General features: G+C 42.8%; 1 protein-coding gene across 6 annotated transcripts in view; it reads left to right on the top strand.

Annotated features, from left to right (window-relative positions):
- ptprsa (protein tyrosine phosphatase receptor type Sa) overlaps window positions 1-20,241 on the top strand; it is a 264,863-nt gene that overhangs the window by 179,262 nt on the left and 65,360 nt on the right. For 4 of the 6 annotated variants that reach the window (XM_086162203.1, XM_086162201.1, XM_086162202.1 and 1 more), the window contains exons 8-13: window positions 8,044-8,313; window positions 8,483-9,064; window positions 9,939-10,075; window positions 10,537-10,681; window positions 17,931-18,254; window positions 19,873-20,066. In XM_086162203.1, the coding sequence (XP_086018329.1) occupies window positions 8,044-8,313; window positions 8,483-9,064; window positions 9,939-10,075; window positions 10,537-10,681; window positions 17,931-18,254; window positions 19,873-20,066 (1,652 nt within the window). The remainder of the gene's footprint in view (window positions 1-8,043; window positions 8,314-8,482; window positions 9,065-9,938; window positions 10,076-10,536; window positions 10,682-17,930; window positions 18,255-19,872; window positions 20,067-20,241) is intronic. The other 2 variants (XM_086162204.1, XM_086162205.1) reach the window with 1 other exon arrangement.

The following is a 20,241-nucleotide window of genomic DNA, read 5'->3' as shown; positions in this document are numbered from 1 at the left end:
TTTTGTTTCTTTTTTTTTTCTTTTTTCTTCTTCTTTATTTTCTCTTTGTTTGGTTTCCTTCTCTAACAAAATTCAAACACAGCCACCACAGGAGCCTCTCCTTGTGGCTATAAGGAGCTTGTGAAATTTTGAATTATGAGAATGGTACGCTTGATTTGACTCCAGTGGCGCCTCACTATTTTTTTCTTCTTTTTTTTTTTTTTTTCTTCTTACCAGGCGACAGTACAGCCACTGGGGTGAATCTGATTGTTTTGGTTTTATTTATTTGATATTTTAAGTTTATTTAAGGGGGCAGGCAAGGGTGCTATCAAGATGGGTGTCACTGATAGTAGAGAAAAGGGACAAAGAGGGAAAAGGGGATTAAAGAAAAGGGAAATGTAGCTGCAGCTAAACACCTTGAGGTGGCTTTTTTTACTCTCTCTGTGTTTCCCCTATTTTTCTCTTCTCCTCATGTCATTGTGTTCTGCATCAACCCCTTTACATCCCTCAGAGCTTCGAGAAGGTTGGTGTGTTTTTTCTTTTTTACTTTTTTCAACCCACATTTAGAAAAGAAAGAAAAAAAAAAAAACAGCAACATGTTTAAAAGGATAAATTAGAAGAGAAAAAAAAAAACATTTAGCTGCATTTGCCTCTTGCAGAGCTCGATTCATTTCTAATTTGAAGAAATACCAATCAGCTAATCCAAACTGCTAAATGAATTTGAAAGATATCTTATTTTTTCTTTACTTCCAAGGAAGAAATGATGAAATCAAACCCGGATTAGCTCGGGTTGTCTTAATTTAAATTTTATGTTTGCATTGTGGGGCCTTTTCTCGTTTTTGCATCCTTTGGTATTGCTTCTGCATCAGAAAGGCTTCCTCGCACGTGTTGCCATGGAAACCCAGCACGTGCAAATAACAGAACCTACCGCATGATGAGAGAATGTAACTGCGCTTGCATGCCTGTACAGATACCCTTTTGGCCATATTGGTCTGTTTTTTTTCCACGCAATCCCTGTGTTTTCTTCAATCGTTTCCTTTTTTTTTTTTTTTTTCCCTTTCCTTGGTTTCTATGACGACGTCTCCCTGACACGACCCCTTTTTTGGCTCTCCTCCAATCATTTTATCTTCTCGTATTTGTGATTATGGTGGTACTGTTGGTGTGTTCTCCTGTGTTTCCGTTCCGTTACTGAACTTACTTTCATTTCTGTTCCTTATTTAATCCGTTATTTCTTTAATTTTGGGTTCAAAATGTTTGACTTTGTGTGACGATTCTGTTCGTGGGATTTGTGTTCCAATTCTTTTTTTTTTTTTTTTTTTTTTTTTCCCAAAATGACGCTGTTCTGCTTCTTGAGTCGAATGCCGAATGAAATATTAAGTGTGTGCACAGCCAGTGTTCCTGTCACCTTGTTTATAGAGACGCGTGACCGGTAAAAAAAAAATCCAATCTGATCAGGCCTGATTGGCTGCCACCTGACCAATAAGAATACAGTATCGCTTTTAGGCTAGTTCGCCGTAGCTCAGAGATCCTTTCAAAATGTATGCGATTGTCTTTTGTCATCAAATGGCGACGTGTTATTCGATAGGAGTTATTTTCTTTATGGCCGCCCGGCACTGGCGTACGCACACCGTCTCAGTCAACTCCTTTTCCCCCTCGGATGTGACTTAAATCACTTACCTCTAGCTGGATTAGTGTGATTCTCTTTTTCGTGATACGTAGTCCATAATCCTCCAAAAATATAGTCGAGATCGGCGGATCACTAGATTATTTCCTCTTGTCTTTTACGCCGTTCAGCCTGAGTAGCATTAGATCTGCGCTCGTGTGCGTACCTGTTAAAATTGCGCGGCTCGGCTCGTGTTATAAATACATAAGGCGCATACTTTCACACGAGGGGTATTACGTCTGGTTGACTGAGTCTGGCTAGATCAAGCGTATAATTCCTTCGGAGAGAGGAGATAGCGCGCTTCCGACCCCGATCGGTCTCCTCCGAGGGTGAGGTTATTAATTGCTGGTACGCTCGCGATTGCGCGTTCGTCAACTGTAAACAATTCACCACGTAATCCCTTCGGTTATAATCGTTGTCGCGCACGTGAGCGATTAGGATAAAGGTAGTTCGAGTCTTATGTTAATGAGACGACGGCCGATTCGTGAAGGCGGGAAAAAAAAGACGTTTCGATTTCAAGAAAATGATGATTTCGATGATAATTACGATCGAACCTCTCTTGTTAGCGAGTTCCTGAAAGTGTATCATCGTCCGGAAATATTAAAAGTCGAACCAAACGATGAGACGGTTGTAAACAAAATCACCCTCAACATGCGATCAACTCACTCCCCACTGGTGGCGCCAGTCGTCGAGGCCGGCCTCTACCTCATTGTGTCTGCCATCCTTGACACAATTCCACCTAAACGCAATGGAAAAAAAAAAAAAAACATTTATATTCGGTCACTAGACGATCCTATGAGAAACTGTGATGCAGGAAGACCGCGCTGTGACGTACGCATGTGCACGTGTACCCTCCTACTATGATATCTGCCTGGTTTGAGTGTGCTTGCATGTCCAGCTACGCATTTCTGTGTAATGTTGGGAAAGAAAGCTAGATTACACCTTATTTTCTCACTGGCCAAAGCAAAACCCCGCCATCTCTATTAGATGTTTGTCCGAAAGCAGTCTTGAAGTCACCCTTTCATAAAAAAACAATGTTATCAAGTGAGCGTCCCCCAAAAACCAATATATATCAGTCGTGCAGAAAGTATTGGAATGCACCCTGTGTTCTATTAAAAGATAGTATTTGTTGCAGAGATTACCACGAGGGGACGGGCTCGCAGTACCTCTGACTGCTCGCCATCTTCCTAGAACAATGAAAAGCTGATAAAGTCTCAAAAAAAAAAAAAACTCCTCAATCCACCACTCGCTATTCCCAGGTACTCTTGTCATGATTTCTGTCAGTTTTCTTTGGTAATAATTTCCATTTTGATGAGCCACCCATAGTGCCTATTTACCATCGGCACAGCAAAGGTATGTTAATACGGACCGACCCCCGCAGTTTATATGTAAATGTTGTCGGCCCGGCCCAGCAAGTGTGACTAAAGGATCTCCGTACCGCGCCTGTGTCCTCAGGCGGCAAGAGGGTGTAATCTCAGCTTCAAGGTGACACTAAAGGCTGCACATTATTTTGGCTTTCCCCTTCATTTCGGGGGCAGGAATATCTGCCCTAGCAAAATGGCCAATAATGTCCACCTTCTGACCTCTGTTTTTTGGCACAAATCCCTCCACGACACCGCCCACTATTAAAGTTAGTGAGGTACTCTGGCGTTCTCTCTCGACTGCTTTTTCACCTCGTTCACTGTAAGTCTTTTTGTCTTTCTCTCCACATTGGGGCTTGAAACAAGATTACGTGTTGTCAGTAGTCCAAACAAGGTACATGTTAGGGTTTCTTTTCTTCCTCTCGATTCCAAATGGGCCGGCGGGGCTCCTGGACTTTGTGAATGAGGAGCCTGTCCATGCAATTGGGATTCTTTATTTACGTTTTTTTTTTTGTTGTTTTTTTTTTTTTCCACTCGTGCTACATTTAGCACGTAGTTTAATACAGTGCACTCATGGAAATGCTAAGGGGCAAAAAAAACGTATAAAACAACACATATCTACAGTCACGACTTGTCGGTATGCAGGAAGACGTGAAAAATGCGAAAGGCTGCACATTCGGGACTGCGATACATTTATTTCAAGAAATAAAAGTCAATATTTTGACAAAGGGTTTTCTGCCAAAAGAAGAAAAGACTGCATTCACACCCCGGAATGCGCAGCTCTTTAATTTTTTAAAAGGAGAGTATAGGGTGTTTGCGCACACACACACACACACACACACACACCACAAACAGAGCTGGTCTTAATTTTTTTTTTTTTTAAATTAACGTCCGAATTCGGATGCACGATGAACATCCATGACTTTTAAGTCCACGAATATTTTTCGTATTCGGCGATTTATTTCCAAATACATAATGAGGGTGAATTCCCAATAAAGCAACTTATGTTTTTTTTTTTTTAAAACTACTACTCAGCATCCTACTGTTTACACAAAACCAATTCCATGACGGTCACCCTCAATGAAGTCTAACAATAATTTTTAAGAGCAATGTTCTTTTACTACAGTGGCATGTTGATTGGTTGTCCACTGCTGCTCGCTGTATTTGTCACACACACACACACACACACAAGGGCAGGTGACGCGTGATGCTGGCCCTGTTGCCCTGATTGTGTAGGTATAGCCTTATAGTTGAAGGTGAACGGAGACATCTTCCTGTGGGTAAGCCTCATTCACTCAGCCGCTACAGCTCCCGGTCCATTGGCTGACCTGAGCCCCAGGGAGAGAAGAGCACCATCAGACACACTTTGATTGGTTATAATCACTCGTAGATGGGGGAAAAAAAAAAAAAAAAAAAAAAAAAAATGACCCAGTTTGAGCTTTTCCTTTTTTCAATCTGAGTAAATTCAAGGAGAGGTAAATTATAGCCCTGTAGCTGGGAAAAAAAAAAAAAAAAAACATCTAATAGCAGTGATGCATCTATCCTTGTTTAACCAAACCGCATTATGGTGCTGTCTATGGCGCTGCGCAGACTTAATTTTTTTTTTTTTTTTTTTTTTTTTTTTGTTTGTTTGTTTTTTGGATTTGTTAATTTTCAATATCTTCCCCATTATTTCTTCTTGTGTGTCAGTGTGTCTGGAACAGTGCTACATCTGTGAATGAATGGCATGCTTGGATAGGCTTGGGTGACATTATTGGATTGTATTGGTTTTCGGGTGTTTGCCCGAGTGGATGGGGGCGCACCTGTATTTGTCACTCTATCGAAAATAGCCACACCCATGCATGTCTGTGTGATGAATGGGCTGCCCTTTCACCTTTGTTGTCGAGGCATTATTTGAATGCAAAGTTATATTTTTTGACTTGACCATATGATGGGATTTTTATTTGGCATTTTTTCCAATTTTTTTTTTTTTTTAAGAATTTTTTTTTTTTTAGAATATTTTCCAATGGGACTTCATGACGATGCAAAAATTCCTCCTCCAGTGACACCAAAAAAACGGCGTTAATAACAAAAAGTCCACCGATTCCAGCGATTGATTTGTATTTTCTGCAGCCACGTGGACCCACATTGATTATCATCAATGCAAAGTCCTCACTATTTTCTTTTGAAAAAAAACCTTGTTTTCATAGGTTTTCACATTTACCTTCCAAATTCAAGGTCAGGAGATTTCTGGCTTCAGTGAACCGCAGGAAAGATTGAATGTATCGTATACAAATCAAACGTCCTGACTAAATCTGACTAGAACCAGGCTGATAACCAATTGGTGAATGTGACAAAAGACGATAATAAATTTGCACAGTGTGCCAACTGACCTTTAATTATTCATTCATAGCTGAAAAGTCGAATTTAACTACGACACTTCTTTTTCTTGATTGGAAAAAAAAAATGCCCCAAAAGTGTGCGATGGCGATATATATGTATATATATATATTTTTTTTAGCCTTTGTCGATCCCGTGCAACAATCATGAATCCCATTTGGATCGACACACTGTCTTTTTGGAATGCTGTTTTTTTTTCGTGACGCCCCTCTCAGTGTGCCGTCCCGTCCAGAATCTGCCGTCCTCGGTCTTCACCCGCCCCCCTTTACACGCAGCCTACATCCGCACCCCGCCTCCCCCCCGATACCTCCCGAGCGACATTGGCGCCCACAGGCGCAATGTTCGAGACGGCGAGGAGGGGGAGTCGATTCTTCTAGTCTATTCTTGCTTTCAAGCCCTAGTGTGTGAGACCTGCAAACCCTCTTTTAGCCATGGTCTTTCTTTTGTTTTGGTTTAGCATTACTCCCTATTCTATTCCCCACTTATGCCCTCCTCCCTCCCTACCTCTCTCCGACAACTCCCATCCCCATCCCCCTGAACCTCTGCGTAATGTACAGTATGTCTGCGTGCCCATCCGACACTTTCCCTCTGCCTGTCGACCTGTCGACCTGTTTCTCACCGTCTGCCGTCTCGCTGTTTCGGGTCTGTTTTAATCGTGCCTTGATTTACGTCCCGTCCTTTCCGTCTCGTCCCTCTGTCCGTCTCCTTGTCGGCTCTTCCATTGACGTCATCATTTTTTTTACCTCTGCATTCTGCACAAACTTCCCTCTCGCTTTCTCTCTTTGACCGTCTTTGCATCCCAACAAACATTTTGACTTGAAATTATTTTTCGAATCGAAGCATCCCTATTACTCGTGAGTAAATCGTGCATTTTTTTTTTTTTTCCGACCCACTGAATTACATTTTGAACGATTACATCATCCGTTTATACGTCTTCGGGAGACGTAGCGTCGAGTTCATGATAAAACACGCCCGAGGAGCATCGCGGAGATTGATAACGGTTAAATGAAATGTAGCCTCGCGGTATTTACGGCTGCTTTTCGAACTCCGCTCGAACTTTATGATCCGTCAAGTGCTGGTTGGGATGCCTCTCATGAAAAACCAAGTGTTTTTGCTGACTCATACTTTTTTTCCACTCTCCAATTCTCGCATACTGTACACGCGCACCGTCATCCTAACTATGACATAAGAGTATATGCACATATACAAGCACACGCTACCTTTCGCATCCCGTGAACCTTAGCTTCATAATCAACCGCCCTCGACTCAAATTTCTACCGTTACCCATGGGTTATGAGGTTCTCCCTTTACTCCTCATCCTTCGCTTCTCTCTCCCTCTGGCTCTCTCCCGATCTTTCTCTCCTGTCTGGATATTTCTCCACCCTGCTGATCCAGTAGTTTCTCCTGCAACAAACAAATATAGCTCTTCTGCTCTGCATTTTCCACACACACACACACACACACCTTGTTCCTATTTAGAAATATATACTTATTTTGTGTTACCTGGGACTGCGATGTGACAATGTGCCCCCCATCACATTTTGTCACATTAGCTGAAGAAAACAAAGTTGACACAGCATCGTAGCGGGTTACCTCCCCTCTACCTCCCCCTCCAAACCTTCCCCCCTTCTCTCTTTTCTGCCTCTGTCACTTTTTTGCTCCTCTTTTCCTTTTTGTCCTCTCCTTTCTCAGACGCTCTCTCCTCTACCTTGTCCTCTATCCTCTCCTTTCCAATCGTCTTTTGTCTGGGCATGCTAGCGACCCTTCAGTTATATTCCTCTATGCATTTTATCTCAATTTTTATATCTGATTTTGTTATCATTTACTTCTTGATTTACCTCGGTCTATTTATGCATGCTGTCTGTGAAACTGATAGCTGCATCTATCAATGGAACCGTGTCAGATCTTAATAAGGCTTTGTCCAGTGGATCTACCCTAAACCACAAAAATCTGATTAAAGTTTCTCATCTTTACGATTGGTAGGTCGAACAGCAAGGTTTTTTTTAGCGCAAACATGTAGCCGAGACTGTGACAGAGGACTCGCGAGAGACGGTCAATCGTGCAGTAACCCTACACTTCCTGTGCTGCGGGAGAAGCCCGTTAACGGCACGCTCCCCGTTCGGCATGAGCGCCTTCGGAAGGACAGGAAGTTCCAGGTTGCCACGTTGGCCTCACGCGAAAAACGTTATCGCACGGGTCGTGTGATATCGGCACACCGTCCTAGTTTGGGATCAGGTCACGCTGCAGTTGGACACAACTCAGCGGCTCAGCTCCAAAGATGAGAAACTCGTAATAGATTTTTGTGTCTTTAATTGTGCTGTGATGGGTCAAATATTGGTCAATGGAACCTTGTTGCTATGAATCGTTGCTTTATTGTTAATCTATATTGTTGTTGAAGCAGTTCTGTTAGTTAAGTTCCTTCTCATTATTTGTATCTTTTTTCTGTTTCAAGTAGTCTACTTTTAATTTTGGTTTCAGTTTACATTTTTACCATGTTGAACCTTTTGTGTTGAGTATTTCCCTCAGAAGGGTCCATTTTCATCGGCCTCTCTTGTTACCTCTCTTTCTCTTTTTTTTCCCCCTTTTTCCTTTTTTTTTTCCTTTTCGACTCCCTCGCCCCCCCTTTTGTCATCCTCTCCCCCTCCTCATGCCTCCTCCCAGTCCGACGGGTGCCTCCTCGCTTCTCGATTCCACCGACGAGCCAGGAAATTATGCCTGGCGGCAGTGTGAACATAACGTGCGTGGCAGTCGGGTCCCCCATGCCTTATGTTAAGTGGATGCTGAATTCAGAAGACTTGACACCTGAAGATGAGATGCCAGTGGGTAGGAACGTTCTTGAACTGAGCAGCGTCCGTGAGTCAGCCAACTACACCTGTGTGGCCATGAGCAGCCTCGGCATTATTGAGGCTGTGGCGCAGATCACTGTCAAATGTAAGAGATATCCGCTATCCGCTACCGGTTGGTTCGTTACCGCATGTTATACTGCACTCTTTACAATCGCCATTGTTTGCTTTCTGAGTTGCTTAATTCATTCACTGAGGATGACCGACCGCTTATTAAAAGAGCCTCTTCTTTCCAACCTGTCTTGTCACCGTAACAGCTCTTCCCAAGCCTCCAGGCACCCCCGTGGTCACCGAGACCACTGCCACCAGTGTGACCATCACCTGGGATTCGGGCAACCCAGACCCGGTGACCTACTATATCATCCAGTATCGGGCTAAGTCCCCAGATAGCAAGTATGAGACGGTGGATGACATCACCACCACCCGTTACAGCATCGGTGGCCTGTACCCCAACACCGAGTACGAAATCCGAGTGTCGGCGGTCAACACGATTGGCCAGGGTCCCCCGAGTGAACCCGTAGAAACTCGAACCGGGGAGCAAGCCCCCGCCAGTCCGCCTCGTAACATTCAGGCCCAGATTATTTCCCAAAACACCATGATGGTGCGCTGGGAAGAGCCAGAAGAGCCTAACGGGCAGATTAAGGGTTACCGAGTTTATTACACGATGGACGACTCTCAGATCATGAGTCAGTGGCAGATCCATAATGTCCAAGACAGCATTATCACCACTATCCAGGGTCTGGTTCCTCAAGAAACATACACCATCAAGGTCCTCGCATTCACCTCCGTAGGCGACGGGCCCTTTTCCGAGCCGATCCATGTCAAAGTGCTGCAAGGAGGTGAGGAAACAAACAAAAATGTAGCGCTACGTGTGCCGAAACCGTTCGATAAATCGAATCGTTGAATTATACGTTCAGCTGGCAGCAGCGACGTGCGGTGAGGTTCGCGGCTGGCGAGGCACGCCGCACATGAGGCAGGAGAACCGCGTGCCTCACCTGGTGGCTCTCTGCAGCCGTTTCATGATCGCTCAGCACAAGAAACTAGAAACACATTCGATTGTGACAAAAAACACTGTATATTGGAAATGTAGTTCGTATAGCAAAAGTATTTAAGCACGATATTAATGACATGCAGAGAGATAGCAATTCGGTTTTAGCCCAGAGCATGCCGACGGTCGGCTGTCATCGTGCAATCTACGTTGAGGCTAAACGGTCCGCTACCTCACCACATGTCTCTTCTCAGTATTTGAACAGTTAATGTGAAAATCGAAGCGATTTTGAACGAAAAAACCAATCTAAAACTGGGGTAGTTAAATGAGAAATACCTAATGTAGTGAAAATCTGATGAATATAACAATTTTCTTCAAGATCGGCAAGCGAGGCACGGCCTCCCCCCGCCTCCCCTGGCTGCACAGTGACGTGCAGTCAGGGGGGACAATTAGGAAGATCGCATTTTGTGCTTCGTAATGTGAAGACGTAACGTAGCATGGGAGAATTTGTGTAAATAACCTGTCAGGGACTAAGGGGCGGGTCCAACTTCAGAGCCCTCCAAAAAATAAACGGAAATTGAGTATGTTTTGGATTGGAACGTCGGGCTCTTGGTTGTTTTCATCAGCTTTAGAATTAGTCTATCTCCTTTGTGTCGTGTTGCTAAATCGGTGGATCAACACGTGCGATTTTCCCAATCTTATTTTGCTCTTTATTTGATTTTCAGTTCCTGGTCAGCCATCGAAGTTTCAGGTTGGTGACGTGTCAGACACCAACATTGAACTGACCTGGGAACCCGCCTATGATAAAGAAGGAATTATAAGTTACGAACTTCGCTACATGGAGGGCAGTTTTGGCACCCCGGTAAGAATTCCTTGTGTTCGTTCTTTTTCTTGCCTTTCGATCGTCCGACACGTCGGAAAAAGAAGACACGTCTCCACAAGTAAACATCACGTACACGTTCTTTCGGGTCTTCTCTTTCTCGCGAGCTTCACGCAATCAGTTAAGCTGTTCGGAAATGAGTGAGAATGCGGGAAAAGTTTGCAGACAATTTTTAAAACATCAATCAATTATAATTAATCCTTAGTCCATGCTGTCCCGCGGCTGTGTTTTCCTAGCAGAACACCAAAAAGAATTTGAATACATCCCAGTGTTGTACAGCTGTCTTTGTATATGCTAATGCCGCCAATCAAAACCGTGCGACTTTGTCCCTTTTTTTTAAGTATTTTAAACTCGCGTCAATGTGTCAAAGATGGTATTAAAATGGAATTCGGCATGAATCAGTCAACAATCCGTTCAAACTTGAATTCGTGTCTCGTTGACAGATGAAGAAAACGTTCGGACCCACGTCCTCGTACATCGTGGAAGGTCTGCGTCCAAACACAGAATACCACTTCTCCCTGGCAGCTATCTCAAATAAAGGCATAGGAGCATTCACCAATGACATATCACAGAAGACCTTACAAGCCAGTATGTAGACCTTTAATTATTCTTCTCTCCTCTTTGCGGGTTGGCTAACAAAGAGATATCCTACGGTCGAGCAGTTAAGTTATCTTGTGATGTTTTTATTTGTTCATTTATTTTACCTCGATTGAATTGAACTCAGTTCGGGATGTGCGCTTCGTTTCTTTTTTTTTTTTTTTTTTTTAATTTAACCTGAGATTGCAAGCCTTCATTTCTTTATGATGTGAATTTTATTGTCAAATAATGACTGTTTTTTTTTTTTGTTTGTTTGTTTGTTTTTTTCTCCCGGTCGCACACAGGGTTTAAAACTAACAACTAAAAAAGATAGTAAATGATTTCAACTCTATAACAAACTGACTCGGTCGTGCTTTGTCGAAAACCGTCAGCTCATACATGTTGGTTATATCAGGATGGACAAATAACTAGCTTTTTCCCTAAACTTTGTCAGAAATTTTCTCTCCTGTGCAAAGTGATATTTTCGGGATTTCTTTTTTTTTTTTTTTTTTGGGTTTCAGTCCTCCCATCACTTGGCTCGAGTACAAACAAAGGGTGTCAGAGCCTACTACCTAGCACTGTCAAACAACTCAAGCCGACGTAGTCTAACCGTTGTGGCAGCCCCTTAATTGCCCTTTCACTTTTGTTCCTATTTGATTTTTCCTTCGTAAAGAGCAAGTGCACTTTATTCCATGTGACAGAGACACAAAAAATGTCAGTTCTCCCTTATAAACACCAAGGCTCTCTTATGAACTGGAGCGAGATTGGGAAGTTTATCAATCGGGAAAACTGACGTGCAAGTATGGATACGCTTCTTGCTTCTTTGTACAAGCACCCGATCATATTTGGGTTTAAATCGACGTCGATGTATTTCAACAAGATCCCTAAAAGGTTTGCGGGCGACTCAGTTTGTCGATAAAGGAGATAATTCACACTCTATAGTGAAATCATATAAAAAGCGCTTTTAATGCTCAACTCGTGGGTCAACAGAGAGAAAGTGTGCAAAACGTGGTTTATGTATCGGGTAATGTGTCTCAAATTGGTAATGACATCACAATGAGGAGCTTTTATATAAACTTTTATGTAAGCTGTCAATTTGAGGTTTTTAATAAACCCTCCGTGCATTGACAGCTTTTGCAACTTTTGAACTCGAGGTCTTTTGCCGGCACATAGGAGAGCCATGGTGTGGGAGTGAACTTCCTTTAACACATTTTCTGTTTCTACCAGTGCAACTTGTTGGCTGTAACACTCACATCTGGGCTGTGAAAACTTTTTGAAACGACCACTTCACGATTCTTTTTTTGTCGTTGTCGTCGTCGTCGTCGTTGTTGTTGTTGTTGTTGTTGTTGTTGTTGTTGTTGTTGTTATTTCTGGGCAGCAGAGCTACACAGACCGTGCAGTGTCACTGCGGAAAGTGCAAGTTGCATGCAACACATACTCCGCCCCCCCCCGGGGAAGGGAGGGGGTTGTGCTTTACAGAGCCTATCACTGCATCCGTGGTCAGTCCAGGCATGATCACGTACTTCCATCTCCATTTCCCATTGGTCGTCTCGAGTATCTGTACCCATCGTCATCTCTCGGCGTCTGTTGTTACCATCCCCTTACTCGTGTGTTTGGATTTGAAGTCGAATAGGTGAACCACAGGCGAGATTGGATTGGATAAGCTTGTGTCGTCATCTTCCATCGTCCCCGCCTTCGCCCCCCCCCCGCCCACCTACCTCCAGCACTGTTTCTGTCTTTGCCACTTGTTCCCTTGCGCTATGGAACAAAAAGCTCTCCTTGGAATGGCTTGACATCACCCCGCTCACAATGTTTCCTCTTCCTTTTTATTTATTTTTTGTTAAGTTTTCTTTTTTTTTTTTTTTCTCTTCGAGTTTTGAGCCAGACATTTTTGTTTATTTATTACTTTGTGAGACTTTCTGGGTTATATGAAAGAATATTGGTTTGACGTTGCTCCGAACAGTAGCTTGCTGCTATTTTTTTTTTTTTTTGTCTTTTCGTTGGGTCCTCTCACGAAACCCAAGCCGACCACAGCCACGGCAGGCAGAGCAGCATCGTCACGAACCCATCCATCCATCCAATATCGATAACGCCAACAAAGACTTCTCTCAAGTCTTCGTTCGGAGCACGGGACGACTCTTCCTTTCGGCTGCATCACCCATACGATTTTAATGGATAGAAAGGGAAATGCTTGTTGATCATTTTGCCGACCGACGTAAACTGAAATGATCGGGTAACCGTGGGTCCAATTGATCGATTCGAGAGAAAAAAAGACAAAAGTGCAAAAGTCACACCCAGCACGTCATCATTTTACTACCTCTTGGGTGGTCATTTGATGTAAATAACAACAATGTCCTTTTCTATCCCTTCTTTCGTTCTGCCCCAGGTCTTATTAAACTTATCTCACTCTGTGTTCATTGGGAGCAGCGAGGCAGCTGTGAAAGATACACATTGCTATTTCGCTGCTATGGTCAGAAAAATCAGTCTTAAGTCAGACTAAATAAAAAAAAAAATATATATATATATAAAAATACCCATCTGCACATCACAATAAATAACTTGAGCTATTGGATGCCTGAAGGTAAGTAGTTAATTGTGTGGTGTAGGGGATTCAGTCTGCCCTAACCTGTCAAAAGGACTTATGAGAACCAGTCTTTCATCAACTTGAATACTTTTTTTTTTTCCTCTGTTTGCAATCTGTTTCCCCCCTTTTCACACAGAACTAGAATACGAGCAGTGTTTATACATTGCGCGGTGTCATATTTAATTGACACGTGTCACACAGGTCAGGAATAGCAGCATCCAAGCCTGTAAGAGACCCTGTGATGTATTTATCTGATGCATTTCTAAGTGCATTGTTATGTTTACAATCGCACACGATACCTTTAAGTTCAATGCAAGGAGCCCCACTGTACTGAGCTTACACATGAATAGAATCCATATAAACAAAAATCCTTTCTACTTACACACTGCAGGTCCATGGATACCCAATGTCATCTTTTTGCACATATTCTTACATACGGATATGAAATATCTCCAAAATAGTAAATGTGCTACCTCATGAGCGACGTAGGATCAACATAGGCAAGAAAAAAAAAAAAACGTGTTACGGAATAAACATCGACATAATCCACTTCCATTAACGCCTGGCAGACTGAAACCCTTTGCCACCGAGTAAACAGACAAAAGTATATCCCTGTTTGCTTTGTTTGTACAGAATTACTGCATATTGTTGAAGTTTGTGCTCAGTCCCAGCAGCATTACCAGGGGCTTTTGTCATGGGGACCACTGTCAAGATCACGTGAAAAGCCAGTGAAAATCTGAATTCATCCACTGGAGTTTTTTTTTTTTTTTTTTTTTAAAGCTCTCAAATCAGATAGCATCCTAGTAAATTCTCTGATTGTTTTTTTTTTTTTTTTTTATTACATTCGTCTGACAGTTAATACACTCGAGATAAATGGCAGTGGCCCTCATTCAGAAGCAAGGCCTCTCGGCGGGGGGGGGGGGGGCGGGGGAGGGATATGCTGCAGTAGTCTGATCGGGTCGAGAGACTGTTTATTGTGAAAGCGTTCAGACGAGGACGGGGTGCGTCCACAGCCAGAGAACTAGCGGAGCTCCCAGCATCCCTCTAGCTGTACCCGTTTGCAAGGCATGGTAGCAGGACACGAGACGGACCCTGGGAGTCGGTGTCAGGGACCGCCGAGGCCCAGAGTGGCAGATAAGAATCCCATTTCATAGCTTTGAAATTGATTTCGTGCTCCGCGATGAGCTGTGAACCACTTCCTTGGATTGTTAGGCTTTGTTACACATTTGGATTCTACCTAGAACTCGCCAGTAGCCAGTCAAGTGCGATCTGTCAAATGAAAGTGGCATGTTCTAAATCAGGGGTGGGCAAACTTTTTGGCTCAGGGGCAGCATTGATTTTTAAAATTTGACAGACGGGCCAGGTCACCACAAAATACGATGCATATAAAAAAAATGCGCTTGTTAACAGTGCATATCAGACTCGTCTGATTCTATGAGCACCCACCCAAAAGTCTGATGTAGACCCTAAGATTAGCAAGAAGATGCCGAAGATGAAATAACAGATAACAGTTGCCAGGAGGTTCGTAAAGGGTTGAGCGAGGTTTGTTGAGGGTGAATATATCTGTGAATACCATCAAAATGATCACGCCTCTACTTCGCAGAAATTCACTTTTCAGCGCACAAATCGTTTTTTGCCCTTGTAGCTTCACGTCCAGCTCATTCATGTGTTGTCAAGTAGCTCCAAAAATGAAATAATCTCCCGTTTGAGCTCCGACATTCATCGATCCAGTCATTCACGTCGAGTATGAATTCTGTACCAATCTTCGGCGGGCCGGACTAAAAAGACCAACGGGCCAGATGTGGCCCGCGGGCCGTAGTTTGCCCGCCCCTGTTCTAAATCCTTTGTATTTAGCCAAAACAAGCTGTTTAGGCCTCCCACTTACTGTAATTGCAAGAGGTTTTTAGATCTATTAGAGTAGTTGCGTTGTACGCAACATGGCCATTTGGCATCAAGGAGGGATTAATTCTGTAATGATCTACAAATATGAACATCCTGTCGTTTGAGTGCACGGTTCAGACGCAGACGCATGCTTATACTCCCGTCGCAAAGGCGGTATTAATCTGGGCCATTGTAATACCGTGCAGGCCTAATTTAAAATACACCGAAGATGTCACCTTGATGCAAAAATGCTGCCGTGATGTGGCGGGTGTGTCGCAGCGTTACCACCTTACCAATCGAGTCAAATACGAGCGTTCCGACGCCGACATAACTAATTATTTGTCAAATAGAATTTCGGGAACTCTTTCGGCGGAAGTTCAAAAGAATCTCCGGCGAAGCAAAAGAGGACTTTCTTCTTTTGTGCCGGTACAGTTCTCGTATCCGTAATCCAGCTACTGGTCTTCACGGGATGTGCGCTTTATTAGAGCTGCGGCCCCGGCCGGTCTTAAAACCGTTATCTGGGACCAGGACGCCTGCGCGCTGTGATAGCCCGGCTCCTGTCAGATCCCCGAACCCCCACTTCCGCCCCCTTTCCCCCGAGATCAAGAACGGCGCAATCACTCTTGACGTGGGGAGTTCGCGAATACAAAATGGAGGGAAAAAGCCGAAAAGCTCAAATCCGGTAAGACCCTAAGTAAATAAGCGCATTGGACACAGAGAAAGGTTTGGGAAACTGCGGGTGAGGTCTAGTCCTATTTGTTGTTTGCTGGAAAATTCGAACATTTGAGGCCGCTGGGTTCTTTCCCTTTGGCCAAATCACTTTTTTCTTTGCACCCTTAGCGACACGGCGCTATCGTCAAACGTTAATGAATCGTCCGACGCGAGCGTCCCGTCTTGTTTTTCCTCCGTCGTTCGCAAAACGTCAGCTGCCCGCCCCCCCCCACGTAGGCGCAGGGCTATGAAATGGGATTTAATCCAGCAAATTGTAAACAAGTAAGGATATCGATGTCTGTGGACGAGTGCGGGAGAACGTAATATCGTCGAGCGCGTTGTCCCCTCCTCTGAGTCTTGTGGACTCTCCGGACCCCAAAAGATACATGAGCAATGGAACAGCCCTGACTACAGCACAGAACCAACTCTGTGCCTCCCAGTAACCTCACAGCAACCCCAAAATGGTTAAATTAAAAATCGGCTCAAAATTAAAAAGCGGCAAACGCCCGGCTGAAACGATGACGGCGACCCTCGAATTTACGCGCGAGGGAAAGTCTGCTGGTTGGAGGAGCGCAAAGCGAGATGTTCTGTAGTCAGGGGCTGGTGGTAAGAAAGTCTTTAAGATTTAATAATACTGGGAGCCAGGTACGTATGATGCAGTGTTTGTGATTTATTTTTCTTTGTTTTTTTTTTTTTTTCTTTCGAGGTCAAATGTTTTTATTTTTTTTTTTCCCTCTGCCGAGTATCCTTTTTTTTTTTTGTTCATGTTTTCTCCATAGTTGTTATTTTTAACATTTAACTGACGCTGTAGTTCTTTCTTTCTTTCTTTCTTTGGAATCACATGGGTTACAGAGAATTTCATTTCCCAGTGCCGTCCTTCAGTTCATGATTTATTTTGTCTGCCTTTGTTTTGGAATGAGAACACGCTTGTTTCCATGGGATTCATTTAAGTTGGTCTCCTCAGTTGCTATGCATGGAACGTGTTTTTTAATTCAATTGTTTATTTTATTTTAATTTTTTTTTATACGTGTTTTTTTACCTTACGTGACAGAGGATTAAATAACGCACCGGGTTCTTTTTTCGTGAAAATATATTCTCATGCAGAAATCTTTTATCAAGTGAACGGTTTTATTTAGATCAGTGAGAGCCGCTGGATTTTAAATGAAAACAAAAAGATTTGAGTGCGTTTGGGAAGAACACCTTGGATACAAACAACAGCCCTTATTATTTTTTAATTATTTGTATGGCTGCAAATCCAAAAGACTCTTGTTTTGTCCCTCATTTTAGCTTTTGCTAACCTCCCCTTCCCCGCTCCCCCCCAAAAAATAAAATCCAATCCCCTTTTGCAATTTAAAAATGCATGTTGCTCACCACACATGCTACCCCTCCTTAAAAAGCAGACAAATTACCGTGAGTCTTTCCACATTTTATTTTTTACGTAAGCTTTCGAGTAATTTCCACCGCAAGAATCGCAGAGCGCAAAATTTAGTCCGCGTCGAATAAACGCCACACGTGCATGTGTTTTTTTTTTTTAATTCTGTTTTAATAAAGTAGTTTAAAAAGTTAAAATAAGTTGAAATAAAAATAGTGTATAATGTTGTGTAGTACCAGACATCAGCTCTTCGGTGAAGTGTTACATCACACTCCCCTCGGTGTGAATAGTTCTCTCAGTATTTTGAACAATCACGTAAGTTTTTAAGCTTTTGATTTATTTTTAGATTATTACGGTCCAATACTGTTTCGTGTTATGTCACGAAGGTGGCGGTCTAATCCCTATTACGCAAGCTCGTACTCATCGTCCTTTTGGGAATTTTAGTTCTCATTTGCTTGATGATTTTATTTCAACATATTCAAGCGTCACCTTTTTCTTTTTAGCGATTTTTTACGTTCGAATGAGTCGGAGCATTTTTTTTTTTTTTTTTATTTCAGTTTCTATGTTTTCCTTTTATCATTTTCTTTTTCTCTCCCATTTTTTTTTTTTTTTTTTTTTTTCTTTTGCTTGTTTTCCACCCTCCCCCCTCCCCCCCCCCCCCCCGTCCTCCTCGTCCTCGAACCCTTTCCTTTCTGTCCTTTCCACCTCACCAGAGCCCTCAGCCCCTCCACAAGACATTAAGTGCAGCAGCACCAGCTCCACCACCCTGCTGGTAAGTTGGCACCCCCCGCCGTTGAAGAGTCAGAACGGTGTCCTGGCGGGGTATAGGGTGCGCTACCAGGTGGCGGGGGGCTCGTCGGAAGGTGGCGGTGACGACACGGAGGTAATGGAGGAGCCGGGCGTGCCTGCCACCGCCGAGCAGGTGCTGCTGCAGCGTTTGGAAAAGTGGACCCAGTATCGCATCACCGTATCCGCCTTCACTGTGATCGGGCCCGGCCCGGAGAGCGAGGCCTTAATCTGCCGGACCGATGAAGACGGTACTCCCATTTCATTTTGCTTAGAAGCTCAATTTACCGTTCGGTTTTGAGGCGCTTTATTGCCTGTTAGCTCAATCGTGTTGATGCTCTCGGTATGAGCTTGCATCGCGGCGGTGACGCGCCTCATATTTACACACACTTCGGTCGAAGCGTACGTTCATTTTATTCCTTAACTAGTGACTTCACATACTTGTGGAAAAAAAAAAAAACAATCGTGTCATCAGTCAACAAACACACCCCGAATGAGGCTTCCTCATACTGAAGGGCTTTTAACCACTTAAACAATTTACGAGTCCATTTCCTGGATAACTATTGTTGTGCTTGTTCGTTTTTTTTTTTTTTTCTTCTTAGCTTTACATGCTTTTGATGCACCGCTTTGAAAAATAAGAGAAGATAAACTTTATTGATCCCCATAGGGGAAATTCCTTTGTCACAGCAACAAAACAGTTATAATGCCAAAAAACAACAACAACAAAAAAATATGAATATAAATATAAATAGAAAGACAAGAAGATAGCAAGACAACCTTGAATAAATTGACAACAAACAACAACAACAACAACAACAGGGATAATAATGGGCAACATCAAGGAACAGTGAGGTTGAAACAAGTGGAAATAAACAACAATATAAATAAAGTGACAAAAATCAATAGAATGAATAAAATATGAATGAATAAAATAAAAATAAAATAAAATAAAGTAGAAGTAAAAAACAACATAAATAAAGTGACAAAAATAAATAGAATGAATAAAATATGAATGAATAGAATAAAATAAAATAAAATAAATTGTGGAAACAAGTAGAAGTAAACAACAATATAAATAAAGTGACAAAAATAAATAGAATGAATAAAATAAAATTAATGAATAAAATAAAATAAAATAAATTGTGGAAGCAGTAGTATGAAATATGCATATTAGGATGGAAGAAATTGATAAAAGAAAGATATATGTGAAAACCGTCGCCAAACCCGTAAACATAGGTCTCGGTTGAATGGCGTGTAACAAATGACTGCCGTACAAAGCAACAGGACAAAATGACAGGCGGCTGACAATGCCCGGCCCCTGCGATCCATTTGGCTTCCATTATTGCGGCGTTTTTTTGAGGTTGAATTCAGCGTTAACGCTCCACTTTTGTGCCACACGCGGTTTAAAAAAGAATCGACGCCGGCATTGCAACAAATTGTCCGTCGTCATTTCGAAAGTGACACTTGACGGAGAAATGCTCCCTGAAGAAATAATAATCATAATAATGATAACAAAATATACAGCAAAAAGGCAAGGGAAGAGTTTAGTAAAAGACGGGGAACACACACAAAAAAAAATAGAAAAATACGTGGATAAATAAATATAATTAAAAAATGGCCGGTCATGATTCTGTGGAAAATGACAGGAATGAAAGTTGAGGCGAAAAATAACAAAATCGATGTGTTTTGTGGGGGAGAAAATGGAAGCGGTTCGAAAAGCATTGTGTACAGTATTGGATTTTCTCCGTCTTAACTTCCACAGCCTTTCCCCCCCCCCGGTGTGTTTATGATATTTAGTAAATGAAGAATACCTCAGGATGATACCGCTAATGATTTTCATAACTTGCATTTTTATGTCTTCACACCCAGTTCCTAGCGGTGCTCCGCGCCGGGTGGAGGTGGAGGTCCTTAATTCCACCGCGTTAAAAGTCATGTGGCGTTCCCTGATGCCGGGGAAGCAGCACGGTCAGATCCGTGGCTACCAGGTCCACTATGTCCGCGTGGAGAATGGAGAATCGCGAGGCCTTCCTCTTATCAAAGATGTCATGCTGGCCGACGCCCAGGTAAAAGTTCATTTCAATTCATTTCCAAAGCGAAAATTTAGCTCCTGTAGAATATGCTGATTTTTTTTTTTTTTTCCAAACCTCGGTTTAATAAGACAATTTCCCCGATTCGGCGCTTTAGACCGACTCAGTTACACCGACGCAATGTCAAGTGGCGAGTGGATACTTCAAAGAA

The sequence above is a fragment of the Fistularia commersonii genome, chromosome 16 (assembly GCF_037954325.1).
Source record: "Fistularia commersonii isolate RoL2024-O1a breed Wild chromosome 16, RoL_Fcom_v1.0, whole genome shotgun sequence".
In the NCBI taxonomy this organism is placed as follows: Eukaryota; Metazoa; Chordata; class Actinopteri; order Syngnathiformes; family Fistulariidae; genus Fistularia; species Fistularia commersonii.
Note: the sequence above shows the minus strand (reverse complement) of the source record. Positions and strands in the feature narration are given on the sequence as shown.